General features: G+C 41.1%; 1 protein-coding gene across 2 annotated transcripts; it reads right to left on the bottom strand.

The window, feature by feature from the left end:
- Positions 1–146: 146 nt before the first annotated feature.
- Positions 147–11,729, bottom strand: st8sia6 (ST8 alpha-N-acetyl-neuraminide alpha-2,8-sialyltransferase 6). 2 transcript variants are annotated; one of them, XM_083897139.1, is made up of 7 exons: positions 11,612–11,729; positions 8,138–8,221; positions 7,528–7,602; positions 5,278–5,422; positions 2,366–2,478; positions 2,146–2,238; positions 147–2,051 (listed from the first exon to the last, which is right to left on the bottom strand). In XM_083897139.1, the coding sequence occupies exons 1-7, from the start codon at positions 11,692–11,694 to the stop codon at positions 1,574–1,576; spliced, it is 1,071 nt and encodes a 356-aa protein (XP_083753265.1). In that variant the 5' UTR covers positions 11,695–11,729; the 3' UTR covers positions 147–1,573. The 2 variants fall into 2 exon arrangements, with proteins under 2 accessions (XP_083753265.1, XP_083753264.1); XM_083897138.1 differs by having other exon boundaries at positions 11,594–11,711.
- Between the last annotated feature and the right edge of the window lie 9,119 nt (positions 11,730–20,848).

Genomic DNA, 20,848 nt, shown 5'->3' with positions numbered 1-20,848 from the left:
GTCTTAGAGGGCTACTGTGGCAGCGGGCGATTTCCTCTGAAAACAAACAAAAGCCCACAGAGATGTCATTTTAGAGCTGGTGCACACAGTCTATTATTACCACTCTGGACACTGGGAAAAAATAGCATATTTCTCATCACTTTTTTGTTTGAAGTGTGTGTGTGTGTGTGTGTGTGTGTGTGTGTGTGTGTGTGTGTGTGTAGGACGACGTACAGGGTGCAGTAACAGGAGTGTGGAAAAAAACAAGAGGCCCAATGATAAGATAAGATAAGATAATTAAGAATGTCTATAAATGTATGACAATACAATAAGATAATGAATAAGTGGATGATATGTTGTTCCAGTTATGAAATGAATAAGACGTGCCTTCTAATAAACAATATTGGCAGGGTTGGAGCAGTTCATAGCTCAAAGACACTGACGTGTTTGGGGAAAACCATTTGCTGTCGGGTTTAGGCAGAATTTCCCTCAGCCACTTAAATACAAATGGCTTTTTTATCTCATATTTTTTTCCCTTTAATTTAATTTTCCCTCTCAACCCATGCTGGTCAGGTGGCAAATACAAAAAAAGAAAACACAATTATTCACATGATCCTGCAAAAGGCTCAGTGAAAGTTCTCAGGTTTGTGGACCTGCAGCTGGTAAAAAGACTTTTTTTTGAAAATATTTCTTACTTAAGTACTTATTAGCTACAGTTTTTTTCACCCACAGTGCACAGGTTCACAATCTTAATGGAGTCTGTAACATTGTACCATCATGTTGCCACTGGTTATCAATACCCCTGTCTCTGTGACACCATGTAAAACAAGGTCACCACGACAACGCCGTGTTAACCGGTGTTATAACTGTGCCTGTGCTCAGTCCTTGGCTCGATGTTCCTCAGTGTTTTGTAGTTAAGGGACATGACCTCGTACTTAAACGTGCGTATCACATGCTGGAGCGTCAGTGAAGGAGTGGACTTAAGCTTCCACAACCAGTAACAGCCATTTATAACGAGTAACGCACATTACCCCCCTTGGTTTGCCATGGTTACCACTGAGTATTATTCAAAGTGGTTACAAGTGAAAGGTCCTTCTAACATTCTTTACATTCTGTGCGCTGGTGTTTTTTATTTTTCTTTCAGCCTCATGTTGAGAAGATAATATTTGAATTTCTTCAAGTTACATTCGGTTTCATCCAAAAGCTCCCAGGGTCGGTTGCATAACAGTTATTACTAAGTTATTAGCGTAAGGCACTTTCATGTAGACCATCACAAAGGCCTTACAAAGGATTCCAAGTTGGAAAAAACTACCCTCCAGGCTCCAGCTGGAACATGAGTGTTAATAAATAGACTTGTACATACACTATACGAGTATTTACAGTTGTTTTTTTCATTCTGATTTCAGTGCAAATCTTCTTCGTCTTGGCTGCTGGTAATTGTTGCATACTCTTAATCCACGTAATCAGCCAAAAAAAAAAAAAGATCAATCTGTTCAACGATAAGTGCATTGAAATGCTTGTAAGAGTGATTGGCTTCCTCGTGAGAAGGCACTTCGGTCCTTTTTTTTTCTCATTCCCACCCAGACCCAGCAAACTACTTTTCGCCTGGGCCACAATCCCCCAGGTGAAGTCTGAGCACGCCCTGACTGTGCAGACGCAACAGCAGGTCAAATTCAGCCGGCATGGCATGGAATTTCTTCTTAGTTTGTCTGTCATCGTAGTAGTGGTTCGTCAGGGCACGGAAGCCATGTGGGTGATTAGCGAAGGGCCAGAACCCGTACAGATGCACATTGGTGCAGACCTCCAGCGCCATGCTAGCCATAATTATGCCGGTGCTGAGCCGCACCGCTCTCAGGCCCTGGGAGCGCCAGAAGGCTGCCAGACTCTGCAGGTACTCGGGGTTGAAGAAGACGGGCCGAGTGGGGCTTTCAAAGTCCTCAATAGTGTAGACGGCACGCATGGAAATCGGGGTGTTGTGGCCATAGGAGAAGGCGGGAAGGAGCAGCAGGGAGTTGCCATAGCTACGCAGGCTCTCTGCAAACGGACGCCGACGCCCATTGAGAGCCCCATACCTGAAAATATACAGCAATGTATTTGTGAGGAAAAAAAAAAAAAAAAAAGCAAGGGAGACATTATCAAGTGAGGTTGTGTAATTCTCTTGCTCACTTCTCCACGAGAATGCTGGGGTTTGCGGTCACAAGGTCAGTCTTGACGCCCACATGTTTCTCATAGCCGTTCGCCAAAGGAGGTAGGTTGCACCTGAACACGGGGCCAAGACAGGACAATCAATGTTGGGGGTTACAAACAGACAAAATAACAATCGACAGTGAGATAATCTACAGCCAGATTTGCAAGAGTCTTTCACATGGCCAGATTACAGTCTCACCTCATAACAAACTGGGCAGAATCGATCATCTGCCCACAGCTGCTGTTGGACAGGATCCCTCCATTCCCAACAACGGCACACGTGTCCCATGTTTTGTTTGAAAAAGGATGCTCCTGCAATCAAGAGGCATGGGGGGAAAAGGGGCCACAAATCAGACGCATTCATTCTGACAAAGTGCATAAAGAAGGGAAGTGTACGACCAGATCGGTTTCCTCTTCAATCCACACGAGAGGAAATCCCGTTGCAGCACAGACAGTATGTGTGCTATCAAGTGAGCATTCATTTATCTCTTCAGCTCACGTACGAGATTATGTTTGCTTCTGTTTTTGTCCAAGTAGTTTAGTGTTTTATAATTAAAAGAGACAAAAGCATTGCTGACAAATACAAAACATTCATTGTTATTCCAGACAGAATTTACAGGTCATTTTCTTTGACATACAAAAAGAATTTGAGATATGACGGGCCTCGTCTGCCAGACATATTATTATTGTGCATTTGTGACTGGATCTTTTTGGATGGAAAAAAGTGTGGCATATCCATCCATGATTTTTATGTCGATAATGCAAATGTTGAGTAAAGGCCTGTAAATACTCCCCAGGAACAGATAAGAATGACGTTATTATTTTCTTGCAGATCTCATTCCTGACACGTCATCAGGGCACAACTTTCTTCTTGCGTGGTGTCCAACAATTATTGTGTGATTGGCCAAACATTTGAAGTGGGTGTGGTTAATCTCATTTCCTATGAGGACTTCCCAGGAGATCTGCACTTGAGTTTCCTCAAGAAGTATGAATTGTCCTGGCCAAAACTAAATCTGTTCTCGTTCTTACCACGTAGAGAAAAAACAGAACCAATTCCTATGTTCCTGTGGAGTATGTGCAGGCCATGAGCGAGGATGAAGTGTAGTCTAGACTACATCTGCTCCGAGCTTGCTCTATCTTAAAATGCAACATATTGGCATTGTTGTGTTGCAACTGTTGTGCAAAGGTTGTGTTGTTGTTCTTTTAACTTATGAGGGTAGTAACTCTGACATCTTTTACGGCAAAGGTTCGTGACTGGCTTGTTCATGACGTTAGTACAAAAGAAACGTGCAGTGGATTTCGAAATCCACCTGCCCCAGCGGCTGGTGGCCAAAAAGGATCAGATTACAAACAGCAGGTGATCCTACGATTACTTTTGAAACCTGGGTGAGAAGCTGTGAAATCTACCCGACTGCGCTGCCTGACAGAGATCTGACCTTGCTTGTTCGTTGCATAATGTGCAGACGTGCAAAGGCTTTTCCATACAACAAAAAAGCAACTGTTTTTCCTTAAAAGAACTGATTTAAAATAATTTTGGGTGAAGAATGGTGCCTCGTTCATTCCCACTCTGCCCCTGAACCTCTGCCCTTGCAGTGTGCCAATTTGATAGGAACACCGTGAGAAGAGTGATATTTAATCAGACACTGCAGAGCTGTCTGGTTATGAATGAAACACCTGCTTTTCACCGTGGCGTGTTTGCTGTTGTTGAAATACCAGGTGCAGGACTCCATTTCACAGCAGTGATACCATAACTTCAAGACCAAAACAAAAGCCACATAACGTAAATCTCCTCCTGCAACAGGAGGTCAAACTTAGTCGTCTTGAAAATGACAAAACGCTCGCACGTCATCATGCAGTTGTTCAGAGCATCACTGTGATCTATTCTTTCTATAAACAAAGACAGGGAAAGAAGAAGAGCCTGTGGCTGCAGTTCCATCAGAGAGTGAGAGCAACAAATTGTTAATCATCTCACCACGATGTAAAAACAGACACAAGCTTGGACTTTGACGGCCCTGTGAGTCATTGAGTTGTGATGGTCACTCACTAAGGCTGGATATTTTAGGAAGAATCACTTCCACTTTATCACATACACAACTGTGCAAAAGAGGGATTTGGAAAAAAAAAAAAAGAAAAAAAAAAAAGAAGTAAGATAAAATCTAAATATAAGCGTAACTCTTTAACACCTAAAATCTATTCTAAAAGTGTCAATGTTAAACGGTCACATTTAAATTGATTTATCCGTTACCAACGTGTGGAAATGAGCTTATATTATGTAAATATGGCAGCATTGCGGTGAGCGACAAGGGCAAATGCACTGCAAACCCCAAAACACCAGCAAATAAGAAAACAGCGGCAAGTAAAAAAACACGAAAGCCACGTTTTACTTAAAAGACAAATTTTCATCACCTCTGTTTGCCCCTGTCGGCCACCATACAAGCATGGCTGTCATGGCGACAGTGTCAACAATATTACTTTCTTGGACTGACAAGTGAATGATTTAAATTTCAAGTAAGAAAAACTACATCCTCAGTGGCTACCAATAATATTTTTTCATGAATTTCACCATACATTTTGAGAGATTTTCAATAAATGATATGAATGGAAATACTTCCAGGTCATGTTACTGCATTTCATAGTGATTGAAAAACAAACAAACAAAAAAAACTGTCCATTGGGCTATTAATTAATAACACTGCACAGAAGAAGAAGAAGAAGAAGTAGATATAAAATTTTAAGGTGGTGAAATGAAAGTTCACATGTTGACATGAGTTAACATGAGTAAACTCAATATAACTCATGTTTACAATGCTAATTCCCCAGACATAAAAACATGGAAACAAAAAATAGTGCAATTCAAAAAACAATGCAGTAAAAATGAGAGTTCAATTTAAACAGTGCTTCTTTTTTATGTTTAAAATGTGCCCATCTATGTGCCAATCTCCCATCTGCATATTAATGTTTGTTTTAAGCTGTTTCTTGAAGGACATGTCAGTGATGCTTTCTCTGACACCCGTAGACAAAGTGTTCGTCAGCTCGTGCAACTTATTACCGATAAAATGTTTTGGTGCAAAAGTGGATTTTCTGAACCGTACTTCACAGAATTATCCTCACCTTTGTAAATGTGCTGAAAATCTCAGGCGTCACCTGCAGAGTCCTCTTCTTCTCCCCGTCATACACGAGCTTTGAGCCCACCGGAGTGTTGGCCTGGGTGATGACAGCCTTGTGGAAACCATGGCACTTGCTGCTCAGCTGAGATCTGCGGAAACAGAGACAGGTCAGGAGTGATCACACTTACCGTGATGTCGAAATGTAAGACAATGTGATTAACATGTGTGTTTAGATGTCCGTCAGTACAAATACTTTGTTACTGAAGTACAAAATTCACATATCTGTGCTTTACTTTGTTATTCATATTTCTAGCAACGTTGACTTTTCCTCCAACTGTCTTTGTTACTCGTTACGACCAAATAAAATCAGAAGATGAAGAGTTGGTAATGGTCTGTGTTTATATAGAGCTTTTCTAGTCTTGATGAGATGCTTCATACTACAGTTTTGCCATTTACCCATTCACACGCTGCAACATGGAGTTAAGCGGCAGGCTCAAGGACACATAGACTAGCAGAGCCAGGAATTTAACCCACAACCTTCCAGTTGAAAGACAACTCGCCCTACCCCTGAGCCACCATGGCTCAATCCCAACGCCTCACTGTTTAAAATACTTTAACTTATAAAACGTGAGTACATTTTATATTAATTTGATACTTAAGTACAGTAAATGTCAAATACTTTAAGACTTTTACTTCAGTAATGTTATAAAAAGTGACTTCAACGTCTACCAAAGTGGTTTTCTGTATCAAGTATCCCTTTCAGGTACTTCATAATAAAAAAAACTGGTGGTTAGCTGCAGGCGACTTGCTTGAGTTCCATTTTTGACTGATTGATTAACCCTAGTTGACCCCAACGACCCTCTTTCACACCTTGACTCGGGTGAAACCAACTATATGGACATCCGGGGGGGGTGGGTTTTTTTCGTCTTATGTGTTGTTGAGTCACATTTTTGGTAGTGATATAAAGTCGCAATAATTGTGCAGAAGTCCCAATATATTCTTTTTGTTCATAAAAATGAGCAAAGTGAACTTTGAACTGTGACATTCTTTTCAAAATAAAATTAAATCCGATTTTAAACATTGTGAGTACTTTTTGCTCAGGTGTGTTTATATAGTTGGTGTTTTTTTTCAGATTGCCTAGGTTGTGCTGAAAAGAATTATATAAATGCACTGTATATTGCACATTCTTATACCCTCTGTATAAACTGTATGTTTAGACACAGTCATGGGAAAAAAGCAGCTAAAATGCTCTGTGTTCTAATGGTTAAGATTTGTGGCGCCCAAATGATTGTTTATGCCAGAAAACATATTAACTCAGCTAATAGTTTTGAGTGTGGCGTAAACGATGTGATGTGCAATTAAAACGGACATGGACATGGGTGGAATGTGACGGCGCTGTGACAGTTCAGACCACAGATAAGTGTCAAATCGTCCTCCTGAGCCAAAATGACAGATCATTTTGATAGCGGTTTAACCACAGTTTTGAAGGAATTAATCAACACAAAATGTGCATTGTATTACACACACCACACATTCCAAAGCAATCGCTATACAAACCACCGATATTTCGCAAATATGTTTAATTGAGTGCCACATATTTCACTTTTATGGCGTGAGGCGGTGCCGTGAGTAACCTGTGGTTGGGTTTAGGCACGAAAAGCAACTGCTTACGATAGATAGTGGTTTTTCCCCTTAATCAAAACATCATTCCTCTCATTTTGCATCTTAAATGGACAACATGGAGTATTGCCAGGCAAATGTTTGTACGTGTTGTCGTGCTGATATCTTTCGCCGTATTTAGAAGTGAAAAGTTTTTGTGAAGACACTGGCAAGTTTGTGGACAACTTGTAATCACTTGGAGACTACGCGTGACAGTAATGCATCGTCGTCCTACTTTTTTTTACGTATGATGATGAACGTGTTACATCCACAATTAAAAGTACTTCAACTTTTTTTTTTTTTACTATTTATTTTGATAATTTAATCGTTACGAAAAAGTAAATCTGCCTGCGCCTATGAGCGTCACAAAGGTAATTATTATTTTGTAGTGTGGTTTATTGTGTATTATTCCACAAAATGTACTAAACTACCACCGCATGCACAAGATAACATGTCAAAACTTCACTTCAGAAAGAAATGTGTCAGCATAATGAAAAATATAATGTTTCCCATTGTTTTTCAGAAACATAATATAATGAAAAAAAAAAGTGCTGTTGTTTTTTTCTGGGAGAGCAGGCGGCGCCTTTCATTTTACCTGAATTTTTTGTAGTTGTCCTCTCGCCTCTTCCAGGTTTGAGAGTAACGCTCAACTACTTTCGTGATGATTTCCCTGTGACACAAACACAAATACATCGTTTATATGCTTGAATCATTTTTTATATATACATATATATATACACACTACTGTTCAAAGCTTTGGGGTCTCCTATAAAAAAGTCACACTTTTATTCAGAATGAATTTTGCCCTTCAAACTTCACTTTCATCAAAGAACCAGCAAAACTGTTTTCAGCAGTGCTTACATCATTGCACAAGGGTTTTCAAGGGTCTTCTAATCCTCCAATAGCCTTCTACCACGATTAGCAATTAGCAACACAATGTACCATTAGAACACTTGAAATGGGCCTCTATAAACCTATGTACATATTTCTTTAAAAACCAGACTTTGCAGCTAGAATAGTCACTTACCACATTAACATTGTATAGAGTGTACTTATGATTAATTTAATGTTATATTCATTGAAAAAAAAAAAAAAGTGTTTCCTTCAAAAAAAAGGACATTTCCATGTGACCTCAAACTTTTGAACGGTAGTGTATATGTGTAAAGGCAGAAGTTTGGAGGAGCGGTGGCAGCGTTCACTCTCACCCGCAGCCTTTGCAAATGTCAGCTGCCTGAGGGACAACACGCCCCTCAGTCCTGTGAGGAGTTGGTCTGCGAGGGTCCACATTACTGTGAAGAAAACAACAAATACAGTCGGTAAACAAACACGTACAAATAATACGATAGCGATGAGAATAGACAGGTGACTGGGTGTCAAACTTCGGTACTATTGTGCTTATTCACCAAACTTTCTCCATATCACCTCACACTGAAAACTGGGTTGATATATTGAAAAGGGAAATAAGGAAAAGCCAGATCAAAAATGATCCGTGTTGAATCCAAATATTGCCCTGACCATGGAGATTCTTAACACGTAATATGTCTAAATGAAAAACTCCTTGTGTCTAAGGTTGAATTGGAGATAGGGCTGCAACTCACGATTAGTGTTTCTCCAACCTGGGAAGGATGATGTTCTCAAATGTCTTGTTTTTTCCGAAAAAATTATTCAGTTTTAATGATTTATTTGTTATATGGAGCAAAGAAAACTGAAAATATTCACGTTTACAAAACTGAAAAGTGAGAAAACTTGTTTTAACTCATATACTGATTAATCGAGTATCAAAACAGTTGACGATTAATTTAGTAATCAATTAATAATCCATGAATCAAGCAATCGGAGATGATAGTCACGCTTTTACATGCGCACATCTCAACTACTGTAACAGTATTTTTACCTGTTTAAATAAGAAGAAGGCACACCTCTGCTACACGCCTCATATTGTGCCTGTTTTAGCCTCGTGTTAAGAATCCATTATCAAATCTTGACCCTAACTTTTAGAGCCTTGCACGGTCAAACTCCTCCTTACATCTCTGACCATCTAACCTGCATTCTGAGGTCAGCAGGTCAGATGTTACTTCTGGTCCCAAAAACCCATTTCAAGACGTGAGGTGATCAGTAAAATCTAGACTGTGGAATGCTCTCCTCTTTTTCCCTTCACCGCCAAGACACTGTTGACGTCTTTAAAAAGGAGTTAAATGTGTTTCTGTTTAATCAGGCTTTTAGTTCGACTAGGGTTCTTTGTGTTTTTCCTGTGTTTTGTCTAAACAAACCTATGTCTTTACCCTGTCAGTGTTTTATGTTTTTTTGCCCTGTGAAGCACTTTGTGAATCCACAGATCTGTAAAATCTGATAGAAAACCCTGTGGGCATGTTGTTGCTGTGTCAACGAAGCCCTGATAAAAGCAGATTTTCTGACAACGTTTCTTTCTTTTTTTTCACTGAAATAAAGTTCAGCATCACTCCTGAAAATGCGGGGCCCGATTCCTTTGAGTTTGAGTCCCCACTGTGTCATTTCAAGTAAACATAAGTAACACACAATATGTCTCACAACACAAGCAGCTCCATCAAACATACAAAACGTGCAACGACGAAGTGCAGAGGGGAAATGAAAGAGGTACCACTTACACAATTACAAAATCAAAAAGCCATATCAAAATTGCTTCCTCCCCAGTGAACTCTAAAGCAAGTGATCAGACTTCTGTTAGAGTTAGAAAAGCCATAGTCAGTTAGCTCAGTGTTTGATCTTAATGTGCCATAAATGAACAACCAGGGTACAAACTCACAAGCAGAGAGACCTTTGCTACGGAAACATTTCAGCAGGACACTTCTGCGCCGTCTTGATTTCGTTGCCGTGATTGTTTGTGGTCTGTGATATGTTTTCCTCGCACACTCGTGTATAGTGTCCCCACTTCCTATTTTCAAGTTTTCAAAGGGGAATAAAGTAATAAAACAAAAAAGCCTTTTGTCAGGTTCCTATGGGAGAACTGTGAAGTGTAACCCTGCCTGTTTCCCAGCATTCACACACTACTATGACGCACTGTTATAAATATGAGTTAAATATCAGAGTGACATTTCATACGGTTATCGCTGGGATTGGCTAATGTTAACCTTTAAGAGCATCTCCAAACTCAGTGAGAGACACTTGAATCGATCTCCTGATCAGTTTCTTTGTCCACATTACTCTGCTGGTATCTCAACAGCATTGGAAAACAAATGTGTCCCAGGAGGATTCATGTGGGAAAGTTAAGTTTTCTTTTTTTCTTCCCCCAACATGTTTAAAACTAGAGCTGAAACGATTAATCGATTATTAATCAACAAGATTTCTGATTGTTTTAGCTCCTTAAATGTGAATATTTTCTTGGTTTCTTTGCTCCACATAACAAAGACATCATTAAAACTGAATCATTGTGCTTTGTGGACAAAACAAGACATTTGAGAACATCATCATTTCCAGCTTTGACAAACACTAATCAACGTTTTTGTTTAACATTTTCTGACATTTTATGGATCAAACGATTCATCGAGAAAATAATCGACACAGATTAATCAGTTACGAAAATAATCGTTAGTTGCAGCTCTATTTAAAACCGGATGTTAAACATTCTTGGAAACAAAGTGATAACAGAAAGGACAGACTTCTGAGAAGATAGGTCTCAATTCTGAGAAAACAACTGCAAATTCTGACTTTCTTTTTCTCATAATTCTGAATTGAACCCTTGAATGAAGACTTTTCCTCAGACTTCTGACTTTATTCTAATGGCTCCATATGAGCTGCATTCACTTGTACATAATCAAAGGAAAGGTGATTGAATTGTAACATCACACCAACACTTTCCACAGCTAATATATACTTTATATGAGCATTTTAGCAAAGACGATGCTGGGGGAAAACAACTCACAAAGCCTCTTTATCATCATCATCATCATCATCATCATCATTAGAGCTGCAACTAACGATTATTTTCGTAATTGATTAATGTGTCGATTAATTTCTCGATTAATCGATGAATCGTTTGGTCCATAAAATGGCAGAAAATGTTAAAAAAAAACATTGATCAGTGTTTGTCAGACCTGGAAATGATGATGTTCTCTAATGTCTTGTTTCGTCCACAAACCAAAATGATTCAGTTTTAATGATTTCTTAATGTGGAGCAAAGAAATGAAGAAAATATTCACATTAAGAAGCTAAAACAATCAGAAATCCAGTTTTAATCATGAAAAAAAAGCTTCAAACCGATTAATCGATTATCAAAAACAGTTGCCGATTAATTTAGTAATCGATTAATAATCGATTCATCGATTAATCGTTTCAGCTCTAATCATCATCATCTGTCAGGTCAGCAGTCTACCTCTACCTCAGGTTCTACCTCTGCTGTGACATCATGTGTTTTAGCCTCGCCACTCATGCACCACGAGTATAAACAGTGACCGGTCTGTGTTTGTATTTGTTGCCTCTTTAAAAACCTAGAAACACTGAGACACTTTGAGAATATGAGCTGTAGTTTCAGGGTTAAGAATACGCTTTAAGTGGTTACGGGTTGTTTGGGCTGTCCACGATGAATGGAAGTCAATGCCGTGTCCTGAGCAGGATAGCTGTGCAAACCCAGGTGTGTGTGTGTGTGTGGAAAAGTATGTGGGGAAAAAGCAGTCACACACACTTACTTGTCGTTGAACACGTACCAAATGACGGTGGTCAGCAGGCTCCCCACACAGACCAGGGTGAACATCCAAGAGAAGAATGTCTTCAAGAGGTGTCCCCTCATACCTCTCTCCCGTCCTTTCTCTCTTCCGTCTCTCTCTCCACTTCAGCCTGGGTGAAAACCAGAGTGCTGCCGCCTGCTCTCTGCCCTCGTCCTCCGCCTGTTTTTCACATGTCCTCCCTCTTCTCCTTCCGTCGGCTGCAGCACACTCTATCACGCGAGTGTCTTTCGCGTCTCCGTCTCTTCCTGTCTGTCTCTGCTTTGACTCCGTGTTCTCCCCTCCCTCACTGAGCGAGAGAGCACGCCTCCCCTCTCTCTCTCTCTCTCTCTCTCTATCGTAGTTCGGTAGGGGTGGGCAATAATGCACATTTTGGTAATACCGATCCAATACTAGTCAGTATCGGTATACTCCTTTCACGGGTTGTCGTACCTATGTTCCCCGTTTTTCCCAAAAAAGGTCCTATGTTCCTCACTTTGTGGAAGCCTGGGTGTGGAGCTCCAGAGTAAAGGGTTAGGGTAGATAGGGTAAGGGTAGGGTTGGGGTTAGGGTAATGCTGCGTTCCAGAGCCCATCCAAACAAATGGGATGTGGGACTTATCCTACATAGTACTTCAACGCTTTGAAGTACAGCAATTTAAGTCGAATGTAAGAATGTGGCCAAAAACGGTTACTACATTCAAATTCAAAATACCGAGATCTTTTAGGTTTCGTTTTCTGACGTAACCGGCAACCCGTGGTTGCTCGGCAGTTGAGACTCTACTGACTGCAATGATTGGTAGACGGTGGTAGGTGGCGCCACATGCCAAAACATGATTCCAAATCATAAACATAATTTGCAGTCTGCAAAAAAAAATTTTTTAATGCAAATATTTTGTCTGTACTGTTGTTGTTGGTGAGTTCAGTTTGTTATATGAACATTATTCCTGAGTCTCTGTGACATATTAGGAGGATTTTATGGCCAGTTGCTTTAGATTTATTACATAATGCACCTTTAAGGTGACTCATTCAATAGGTGCATAAAGCAAGACAGTATCAATTTGTTGTTAGATGATTAACAGAGTCCTTCTTGTGTCCACTAGATGGCAACTTGATAAACATATTATTTACATGAATCTAATGTATGATGTAAAATAGCTAAACAGGACACAAGATGTGCCCAGCAACCACATGAAGACAGGGGCAGCACATTAAGTCAATTATTTATTAACTGACCAAGGATCAAGAGCTTTCATAACCTTTACCAGATACATACAACAAACATATGACGCGATATTGCGGTCAAATAATTCATTAAGTGTAAAGGAAAGTGCAGAATTGGATCTTTAGATGTGTTGCCAAATGCATCTTACAATACTCTCTTACACAAAACAGTCCGATTGTCTGATTTGCGTGAAGTTTAACCTGCAGTTAAAGGTGAAGTAAGTAGTTTATAGTGCCATCTAGAGGAGAGGCTGAAATTTACAACAAAGAACTGCTCCTCTGCTCACCCCCTCCTTTCCCTGAGCACTACGGTATACTCAGCCGGTCAAATGTCGTCCTCGTTGTCTTTCTCCGTGTCAGCAGATGAGGTTCGTGAGGTTAGGGAGAGGGCGAGCTACCGCGGCCGTAGCAGACGAAGCGGAGAGAGTGGAGGCGGGACTTCCGCTACAAGTAAAGAGACGCTTGATTTGTTCTCTCGCGTTTGTCCTTACAGGCTCCGGTAAAAACATGGCGTCTCGCAGCTAACAGTGGCAATGCAACCGCAACCGTGTTATTTTACATGACTATTTGAAACACTACGAAAATGAAACAAAAACTATTATACAGCGACTAGACAATGCAGGAGCACATAATATGTATAAAAAAGTGGATTTTGGGTTATATAAACCCATAAATACTACACAGTGTCCCTTTAAACCCTGAGCGATACAAACGTCAACAATGTTAGCAAACAAGCTAACGAACGTAGCTTCAAATGACTGCTGTCCGCTGCTAGTCGTAAACAGCTAACACATATGAAAGCGTGAACTCCGTGGCACTAGTCAAACTACGTGTATTTATCAGTTAGTGCTGGGACCGGTTAAACGAGCACAACAGTGAGCTTCGCTGAGAGCGCCGCCAACATGACTTGAATCTGACGATTCTGATTGGACAATGACAGATAATATGTCTAGAACACTGATAATAACTACCTTTGCTGGCAGAGACGGCTGAAAGGAATTTTAGCACTAAGGATCTTTGGAATTGCTGAGGGAAAAGAAATTCTCTTTCTCCTACTAGTTGGTAGGGCGTCGCCCAAATCGTCCCTATACACCGCCAGTCCCTGAGTAAAATAATAGTAAAATATACAAATTATTTTCTTTCAAGTGGAATACAAAAATAAATACAAAAATAAAGCAACATTAAAATAACACGTTTCAATGGGATAAATGTATTATTTCAAGGTCTTGGCATACTTTATTGAGTTGGCTAAAGTAACAAATTACCAGCTGCACTTAAAAATATGTATTATTCAATGTCGATGATGGCCAAAATATTACTTACACCACTATTATTTACCTGGATATTATGTTCTGCCAAACTGAAAGGCCTCTGTTAATGACCAGGACCAGGGGGTGGGGGGTTTCTCTCCTCCTCTCTCTGTCTCGGAAGTTCGGCATTTTCCTTTGCCGTGGTTTTTCCATGTGTTTGTATAAATTAGTTCTATTGCCATTGTATTTTACAGGCGTTTTACAAACTACACACTTTGATGTTGTTTCATTTGTGACTTCAAAATAAAGCCACACAGCGCTCCTCTTTCTAGTGTCCGCCATTCCTCCGCTCAGTCTCTCATCATCTGTGTGAGTAGTTGCCACTCGCCAGCAGCACTTCTTGCTTTTTTTACCTGGGTCATGTGACGATAAAGCACAAGAGGATGGAGGAGGAGCAGAGTGTGCCTGCTTGGCTGTGACAGCAGCAGCAGACAGAAACAGACAGACAGGTGGCCTCCACAGCAGCAGGACAGGAACTCAAGTATCGATACCATCACACTGGTATTGATCAATATCGTTGGATCGATATATCGATATTTTTGGATCGATCCGTCCCACCACTATTGTTCAGTTTGATTCTTGCTGATGTACTGTCCAGGTCAAATCAGCCGCACTTAAATATCGAGTGCACAAGTATTCTCAGCATTATGGTAAATACGTGGCAATGGCGTATAGAAACATTGTGTTTACTTCCGGTCAAGATGTGCAACACGACCCCACTGTCAACAAAAGTAACCCATCTCAGGTGGTGCATGGTGTGACACACCTGCACAAGAAGCACTGGACTTTGCCACAATGCAACAGGTATAGAGCCAGAAAAGGAAGACACTATACAAACCTACTAAGTGTCCTGAGAGAAGATCTCAAAAACAAAGGAATCGGAAATCTCAGAACTGCAAAGAAACTCAGAGAGCTACGACAGCTTGCAAATACTGAGCTGCAGAACACAGTGGACCATCATACTAACAGACTGGAGATCATCTTCATCGTAACATCCATCACATACAGTTTCACCTGCTGGAAAGTTCTCGAATCCAATGCCGACATTCTGACCAATCAGTGGCCTGCACTATGTCGACATCACACATAGTATCGCTCAGCTCGCTTCTGACTACCTCTACTTGGCAGGTGTTTTTTTGTTTGCATTCCATTAGAGATAGTACCTTGTACCAGGGACTGACGGTGTATAGGGACGAGGAGGACTAAGAGGAGGAGAAAGATAATTTTTTTCCCTCAGCAATTCCAAAGATCCTTAGTACTACTATTCCTTTCAGCCGTCTCTGCCAGCAAAGGTAGTTATTATCAGTGTTCTAGACATATTGTCTGTCATTGTCCAATCAGAATCGTCAGATTCAAGTCACATTTTATGGTTCCGTCTCTTTTGGGGCGATTTGATTGACGTGGAGAATCACCCGAAAATTCTCCCCTTGACTCTCATGTTCAAAAAGTTTTTTTTTCGAAAAACATACCCTCCAATGCATTTTTAATGAGGATTTATGTGCATGCACTAACGTGCTTTCACACGTGTTAGCTGTTTATGGCTCGTAGCAGCAGACAGCAGTCATTTGAGTAAAGGTAGGGTTAGGATTAGGGTTAGAGAAAGGGTCCTATGTTCCCCGGTCACATACAAAGCGGGGAACATAGGACCCGGGGAACATAGATACGGTCCCATTTGAGGTGACGTTCGTTAGCTTGTTTGCTAACATTGTTGACATTTGTATTGCTCAGGGTTTACCTGCAGGTTAAACTTCACGCAAATCAGACAATCAGACTGTTTCGTGTAAGAAAGTATTGTAAGATGCATTTAGCAACACATTTAAAGATCCAATTCTGCACTTTCCTTTACACTTAATTAATAATTTGACCGCACTATCATGTCATATGTTTGTTGTATGTATCTGGTAAAGGTTGTGAAAGCTCTTGATCCTTGGTCAGTTAATAAATACTTGACTTAATGTGCTGCCCCTGTCTTTATGTGGTTGCTGAACACATCTTGTGTCCTGTTAAGCTATTTTACATCATACATTAGATTCATGCAAATAATATTTGTTTATCAAGTTGCCATCTAGTGGACACAAGAAGGACTCTGTTAATCATCTAACAACAAATTGATACTGTCTTGCTTTATGCACCTATTGAATGGGTAATTATATTATCATTATCAGAAAAAATTGCCCCCCCTGAAATTTTCTTCAGGAGCCGCCACTGCCTTTTTTAGTACCTGCTCTGGCAAGGTTCAAAGCGAGCCAATGGTTGGTACCAAACCGCACAATGCCAAACCATTAAAAAGACTTAAAAATCCTGAGAAAATATATGACAGACTGCCGGCCACTGATTGTGATTGTTGTCACTGGAAGAGTCATGAGCGCCACGTCCGACACAGGAACAACATCTCAACATTGAACAGAAGAGTCTGGTATATTTAATGGCAAAAGCGGGCGTATTTTAGTTCAGCGACTGTGACGTCACGGCAGTTTCATGTAATTCTGACGAGGTACTGTTGTAATGGAAAAAACGATACCAAACCAAGTAGAGTCGAGCCGTTATGGCACTGTATTGTGGCGAAGCTGCTTGTGAGCTGTTGCTGTAGTAATTGTGCAGCAGTAGAAATGGCAGACACTGAATCTGGTCCGGTCAACTGGGTCATGTGAGGTCCAGGTGAAGTCCTCATTGACGTGAACACAGAGGGACTTGAAACTTGACACTCAAGTGTAAAGTGGTGAATGCGGGTGTCGGCTCCTCGCAGGTAAACTATCCCTGACTGTCAGGTTGTTATTTTGACACCACAGCTGTTATTTAGACACCACAGCACCAGGCTGTCTACCTCCCTATGATGCTGGTTGTCTCATCGTTGTGGCCCACATTTAAGGATGGCGATATCCTTGTGTGACGAGGTACAGTTAAGTCTGTAGAGTGTGTACAGAACCGGGCTCAGAACATAAACCTGAGGAGTGCCAGTGTTAGTTATGCTACTGGAGTGTGGGGTTTATTCCGAGGTTGTGTAGTCTGAAAGTGTGGTTGGTGGGGATGAGGGCAATAAACAGCATCCTGATGTACGTGTCCTTATTTTTCCGTTATGCAAACTGGAGGGGGTCCAGTGTGGGAGGAGTAGTGACCCATAAATTATCCTCTTGAAGCACGTCATAATGACATATATGAGTGCCACTGGTGTGTGGACATTCAAGGAGGACACTGGGTTTTCCTGAAGGAGGTAGTTCCAAAACACGTTTGAACTGTGGCATGAGTGAGGAATGTGTTTAAGTAAGAGGTGAAAAACATCAGCAGGTTCTGCAGCTCACACCCTGACGGTCCGTCCAGTGATGTAATCAAGACCTGCACCCTTATGGGTGTCGATTTTCATTAGGGTGTCACAACATCCATCGATGACACAATGGGTGGGTGGCTCATGCCTCTGTTTGTGTACAAGTGAGCCAGTGTGATTTTTTTTGTTGGAATATTGACATGCTGTTGGTATTCAGGCTTTAAATCTGTAAATTGCAATCTCCCAGAATAATTTTTCCCACATAAACTCTCGTACCAGCTACAGCCTGGTCTGTTATCTGCCACACTTCAGAGCCTCAGTCGTCCTCCCCCCAAGGAACTTCTTAAGCCCCTTTCCCCTTTGCACAGGAAGCAGGCAGTAACATGAGTGCCCAGTACTGAATTAGCCCACAGTTTGCCTGGTGTAAAACCAGAGAGGGAAGCGGGCTACTCAACTCATCAGAGTGACTATTAATACCCCCCCCAAGAACTGGACGCACACAGGTTTGCATGGCGATTCTTTGGTCAGCCTAAACAAAGCGTTGTCCTCAGACATCCAACTTTAACCTGACCATAATTCAAATCTTAGTAAATATTAACAGTTTTTTCAGAAATAAGGTTCTGCCTGCACTGGCGAAAACAAGTGTTCCCGGGGCAGGGGAAGTCCTCGCTTAGCTGGGATTGGAGCATGTTTCCAACATGGCAGCAGTGCCGGCTGGATCAACAGAGGAAAATGATATAAAAAGCTCAAGGTGTAAAAAGCAGAAAGTCCAGGAAAGAGAGATAGAGCCAGAGAACAAGGCTGAAAGAGGCTCTACAGGGTTTTGCGTATGTACACTACGGTTCAAAGGTTTGGGGTCACTTAGAAATGTCCTTATTTTTTAAGGAAAATCACCTTTTTTTCAATGAATATAACAGTAAATGAATCAGAAATACACTCTTTACACTGTTAATGTGGTACACAACTTTTCTAGCTGCAAACGTTTGTTTTATAATGGAATATGTACGTACCAACCATCTCTCCAGTGTTCTAATGGTACATTGTGTTTGCTAATCGCGTTAGAAGGCTTTTGGATAATTAGAAAACCCTTGAAAACCCTGTAAGCACAGCTGAAAACAGTTTTGTTGGTTCTTGGACAAAAGCAAAGTTTGAAGGGCAAAATTATTATTTGGAATAAAAATCATTATTTCTAATTGTGTCAATGTCTTGACTATACTTTCTATTCATTTTGCAACTCTTTCGATGAATAAAAGTGTGAGTTTAATGGAAAACACAAAAACATTGTATAGGTGACCCCAAACTTTTGAACGGTAGTGTATTTGGATCTACAAATCTGTATAGTTGGCACTACAGCTTCAGTGCAGGCGGTGATATAGTCCATGACACGTGCAGTTCTCCTATGTCAGTACGATGTTTACGACTGATTTGGCGTGAAACAAAAACGACAGCAGTGCTATTAATCATGGTAAAAATAGCAGTGCCTGTACGGTGGCAGCCGTCTTAGAATCCCATGTTAAGATTGGGCAAAGTTGCTCGTAAAGCGCAGTGTTTGTTTGTTTGTGTACACGTGAAGCATATGTGTTCTTTCCCTCGTGTTGGAATATTAACATGCTACTGTATTTGGCCATTACAGTGTGTACAGTGTGGGTGATTCAAGGTACACTTTTCCACCTGTCTTTTTTTGGGGGCCACCCATTCTCTTTCCCCCACTTTCTCCCATGAGCTCACACACAGACAAACTCTCAGTCCTCACACCAAAACTAGAGCTCCTTGTCTGTTATGTGCCCCCACCTCAGGGCCTCAACCTTCCCTCCCCCAGTCATCCTCCGCCCACAGCAGCTTAAGCCCCTTTCTCCTTTGAGCAGAAAGCAAGCAGTAACATGAGTGCACAGTACTGAATTAGCCCACAGTTTGCCTCCTAAGTACTCTGTATGTGCAGCTACTTCTATTCATTTGGACAGAATAAACAAAGCGTTATATACCTAATATTAACCATAACCGGTTAATGCTTAAGGTCAACCTTAACATAACCATGATTCAAATCTTAGCCCTGATCTTAGACAGTTCCTCAGAAATAAGTGTCTGCCTTATTAGGAACAGATGTTGGTCTCCATTAGGACTACTATTCCTGACAAGAAGTAACAAATACAAGAAAACAAAAACATGAGTGTTTCTCGGTTTACAAGAAGTGGGATGTGGGCTGGGGGGCTGAGCAAAGGGAAGTCCCCACTCAGCTGAGACCGGAGCTTGTTTCCAACATGAGAGCGCCCTGTCGGCTGGATCAACAAAGGAAACACTCAAGATGTAAATGATAGAAGCAAAAAGTCCAGAGAAGAGAGCGAGAGAAAGAGATAAACAACAAAGCTGGAAGAGTTTGGGGAGCTGATGCCCAGAGGAGCCGTTGTTTGGCTTTGGGAGCACCGTGTTGCTAGCTGTGCGGTGGAAGGGTAATTAAGACGTGGTGGTAAAGCTTAAGGAGAATTATAGGAAATATGTCGAGCATATGGGATGCATTTTGACAATTAACACCCACAAATATAGATGACCACACCCAAGTGTCCTGAGTGTGTTCCTCTGGTTTTAGTTTTCCCATGGAAAACTTCATGCTGAGCTTTTGCAATAAAACAATAATGCCGACTAATAACATGCTGCGTAAGCCGAGCTGTGCCATAGCAACACAAATACCTGACTCACAGAAGATCCAAAACAAAAGAGCCCTCAGATTTTTTTTGTTTTGTTTTGGCAGAAGTCAAACCTGTGTGGTTTGAGGTTGCTTTGCTCTGAGCAGACAGGGTGATCAATAAAGCGTGGTCTGCCATTAAAGCAGGCTAACTGAACCAATAAAGACAAAGTGGTGTTAAAGAACGAAACTTGACCTGCTTTTTACTTCGAACACACATCCATGTAATGAGACCTTGACGATGATGAGCAGATCTGGTATACACCGAGCATCTGTGCCTCTTTATGGGGCGTGTGTGTGGTGTGTGTTTGCCACGGTACAAGTGTTTTTTGTTCTTGTGTGTGGATAAAATGACCATCTGGGTCTTGCATATGTTCTGAACTCAAGGAAATCAATGATCATTGAACTTTCAGTCCACACACACGTCTTTATTATACCCAAAATAATCTCTGAAGTGGAAACAAAGACAAATCGCTCTTCTTTACCACGCTGGCATTTTCTGAACATATCCTGATCTGACAAGGAAGAAGAAGAAGAAGAAGAAAGCAACGCCTAGAATACACACAATGCAACCCTTCGTGCATCAGGAGACAAACAGGAATGTGAAGCGAAATGTGGGGGGGAGAAGGTGGCTTTCTGGAAAGCCTGGAAACTCGTTGATAATAACAAGGCTGTGGGGAACAAGAAAAGTAGCTACTGCACCAGAAAATTGCAAAGTGAGTTCTGTAGAAGAGGCACAGCACCTCGCTTCTGATGTGGCTAGTT

Source organism: Microchirus variegatus, assembly GCF_963457635.1.
Source record: "Microchirus variegatus genome assembly, chromosome: 10".
NCBI classification, from domain to species: domain Eukaryota; kingdom Metazoa; phylum Chordata; class Actinopteri; order Pleuronectiformes; family Soleidae; genus Microchirus; species Microchirus variegatus.
This window is presented reverse-complemented; position numbering and strand designations above follow the sequence as displayed.

What these genes read in the sequence shown, in the direction of transcription:
- st8sia6 (XM_083897138.1), bottom strand. Translation starts at nt 11,694, where the DNA reads ATGAGGGGACACCTCTTGAAGACATTCTTCTCTTGGATGTTCACCCTG. An exon ending in GACAACTACAAAAAATTCAG is followed by an intron (nt 5,423 to 7,527) that starts GTAAAATGAAAG and finishes CTGTTTCCGCAG; the next exon opens with ATCTCAGCTGAGCAGCAAGT. An exon ending in CCCAGCATTCTCGTGGAGAA is followed by an intron (nt 2,052 to 2,145) that starts GTGAGCAAGAGA and finishes GTATATTTTCAG; the next exon opens with GTATGGGGCTCTCAATGGGC.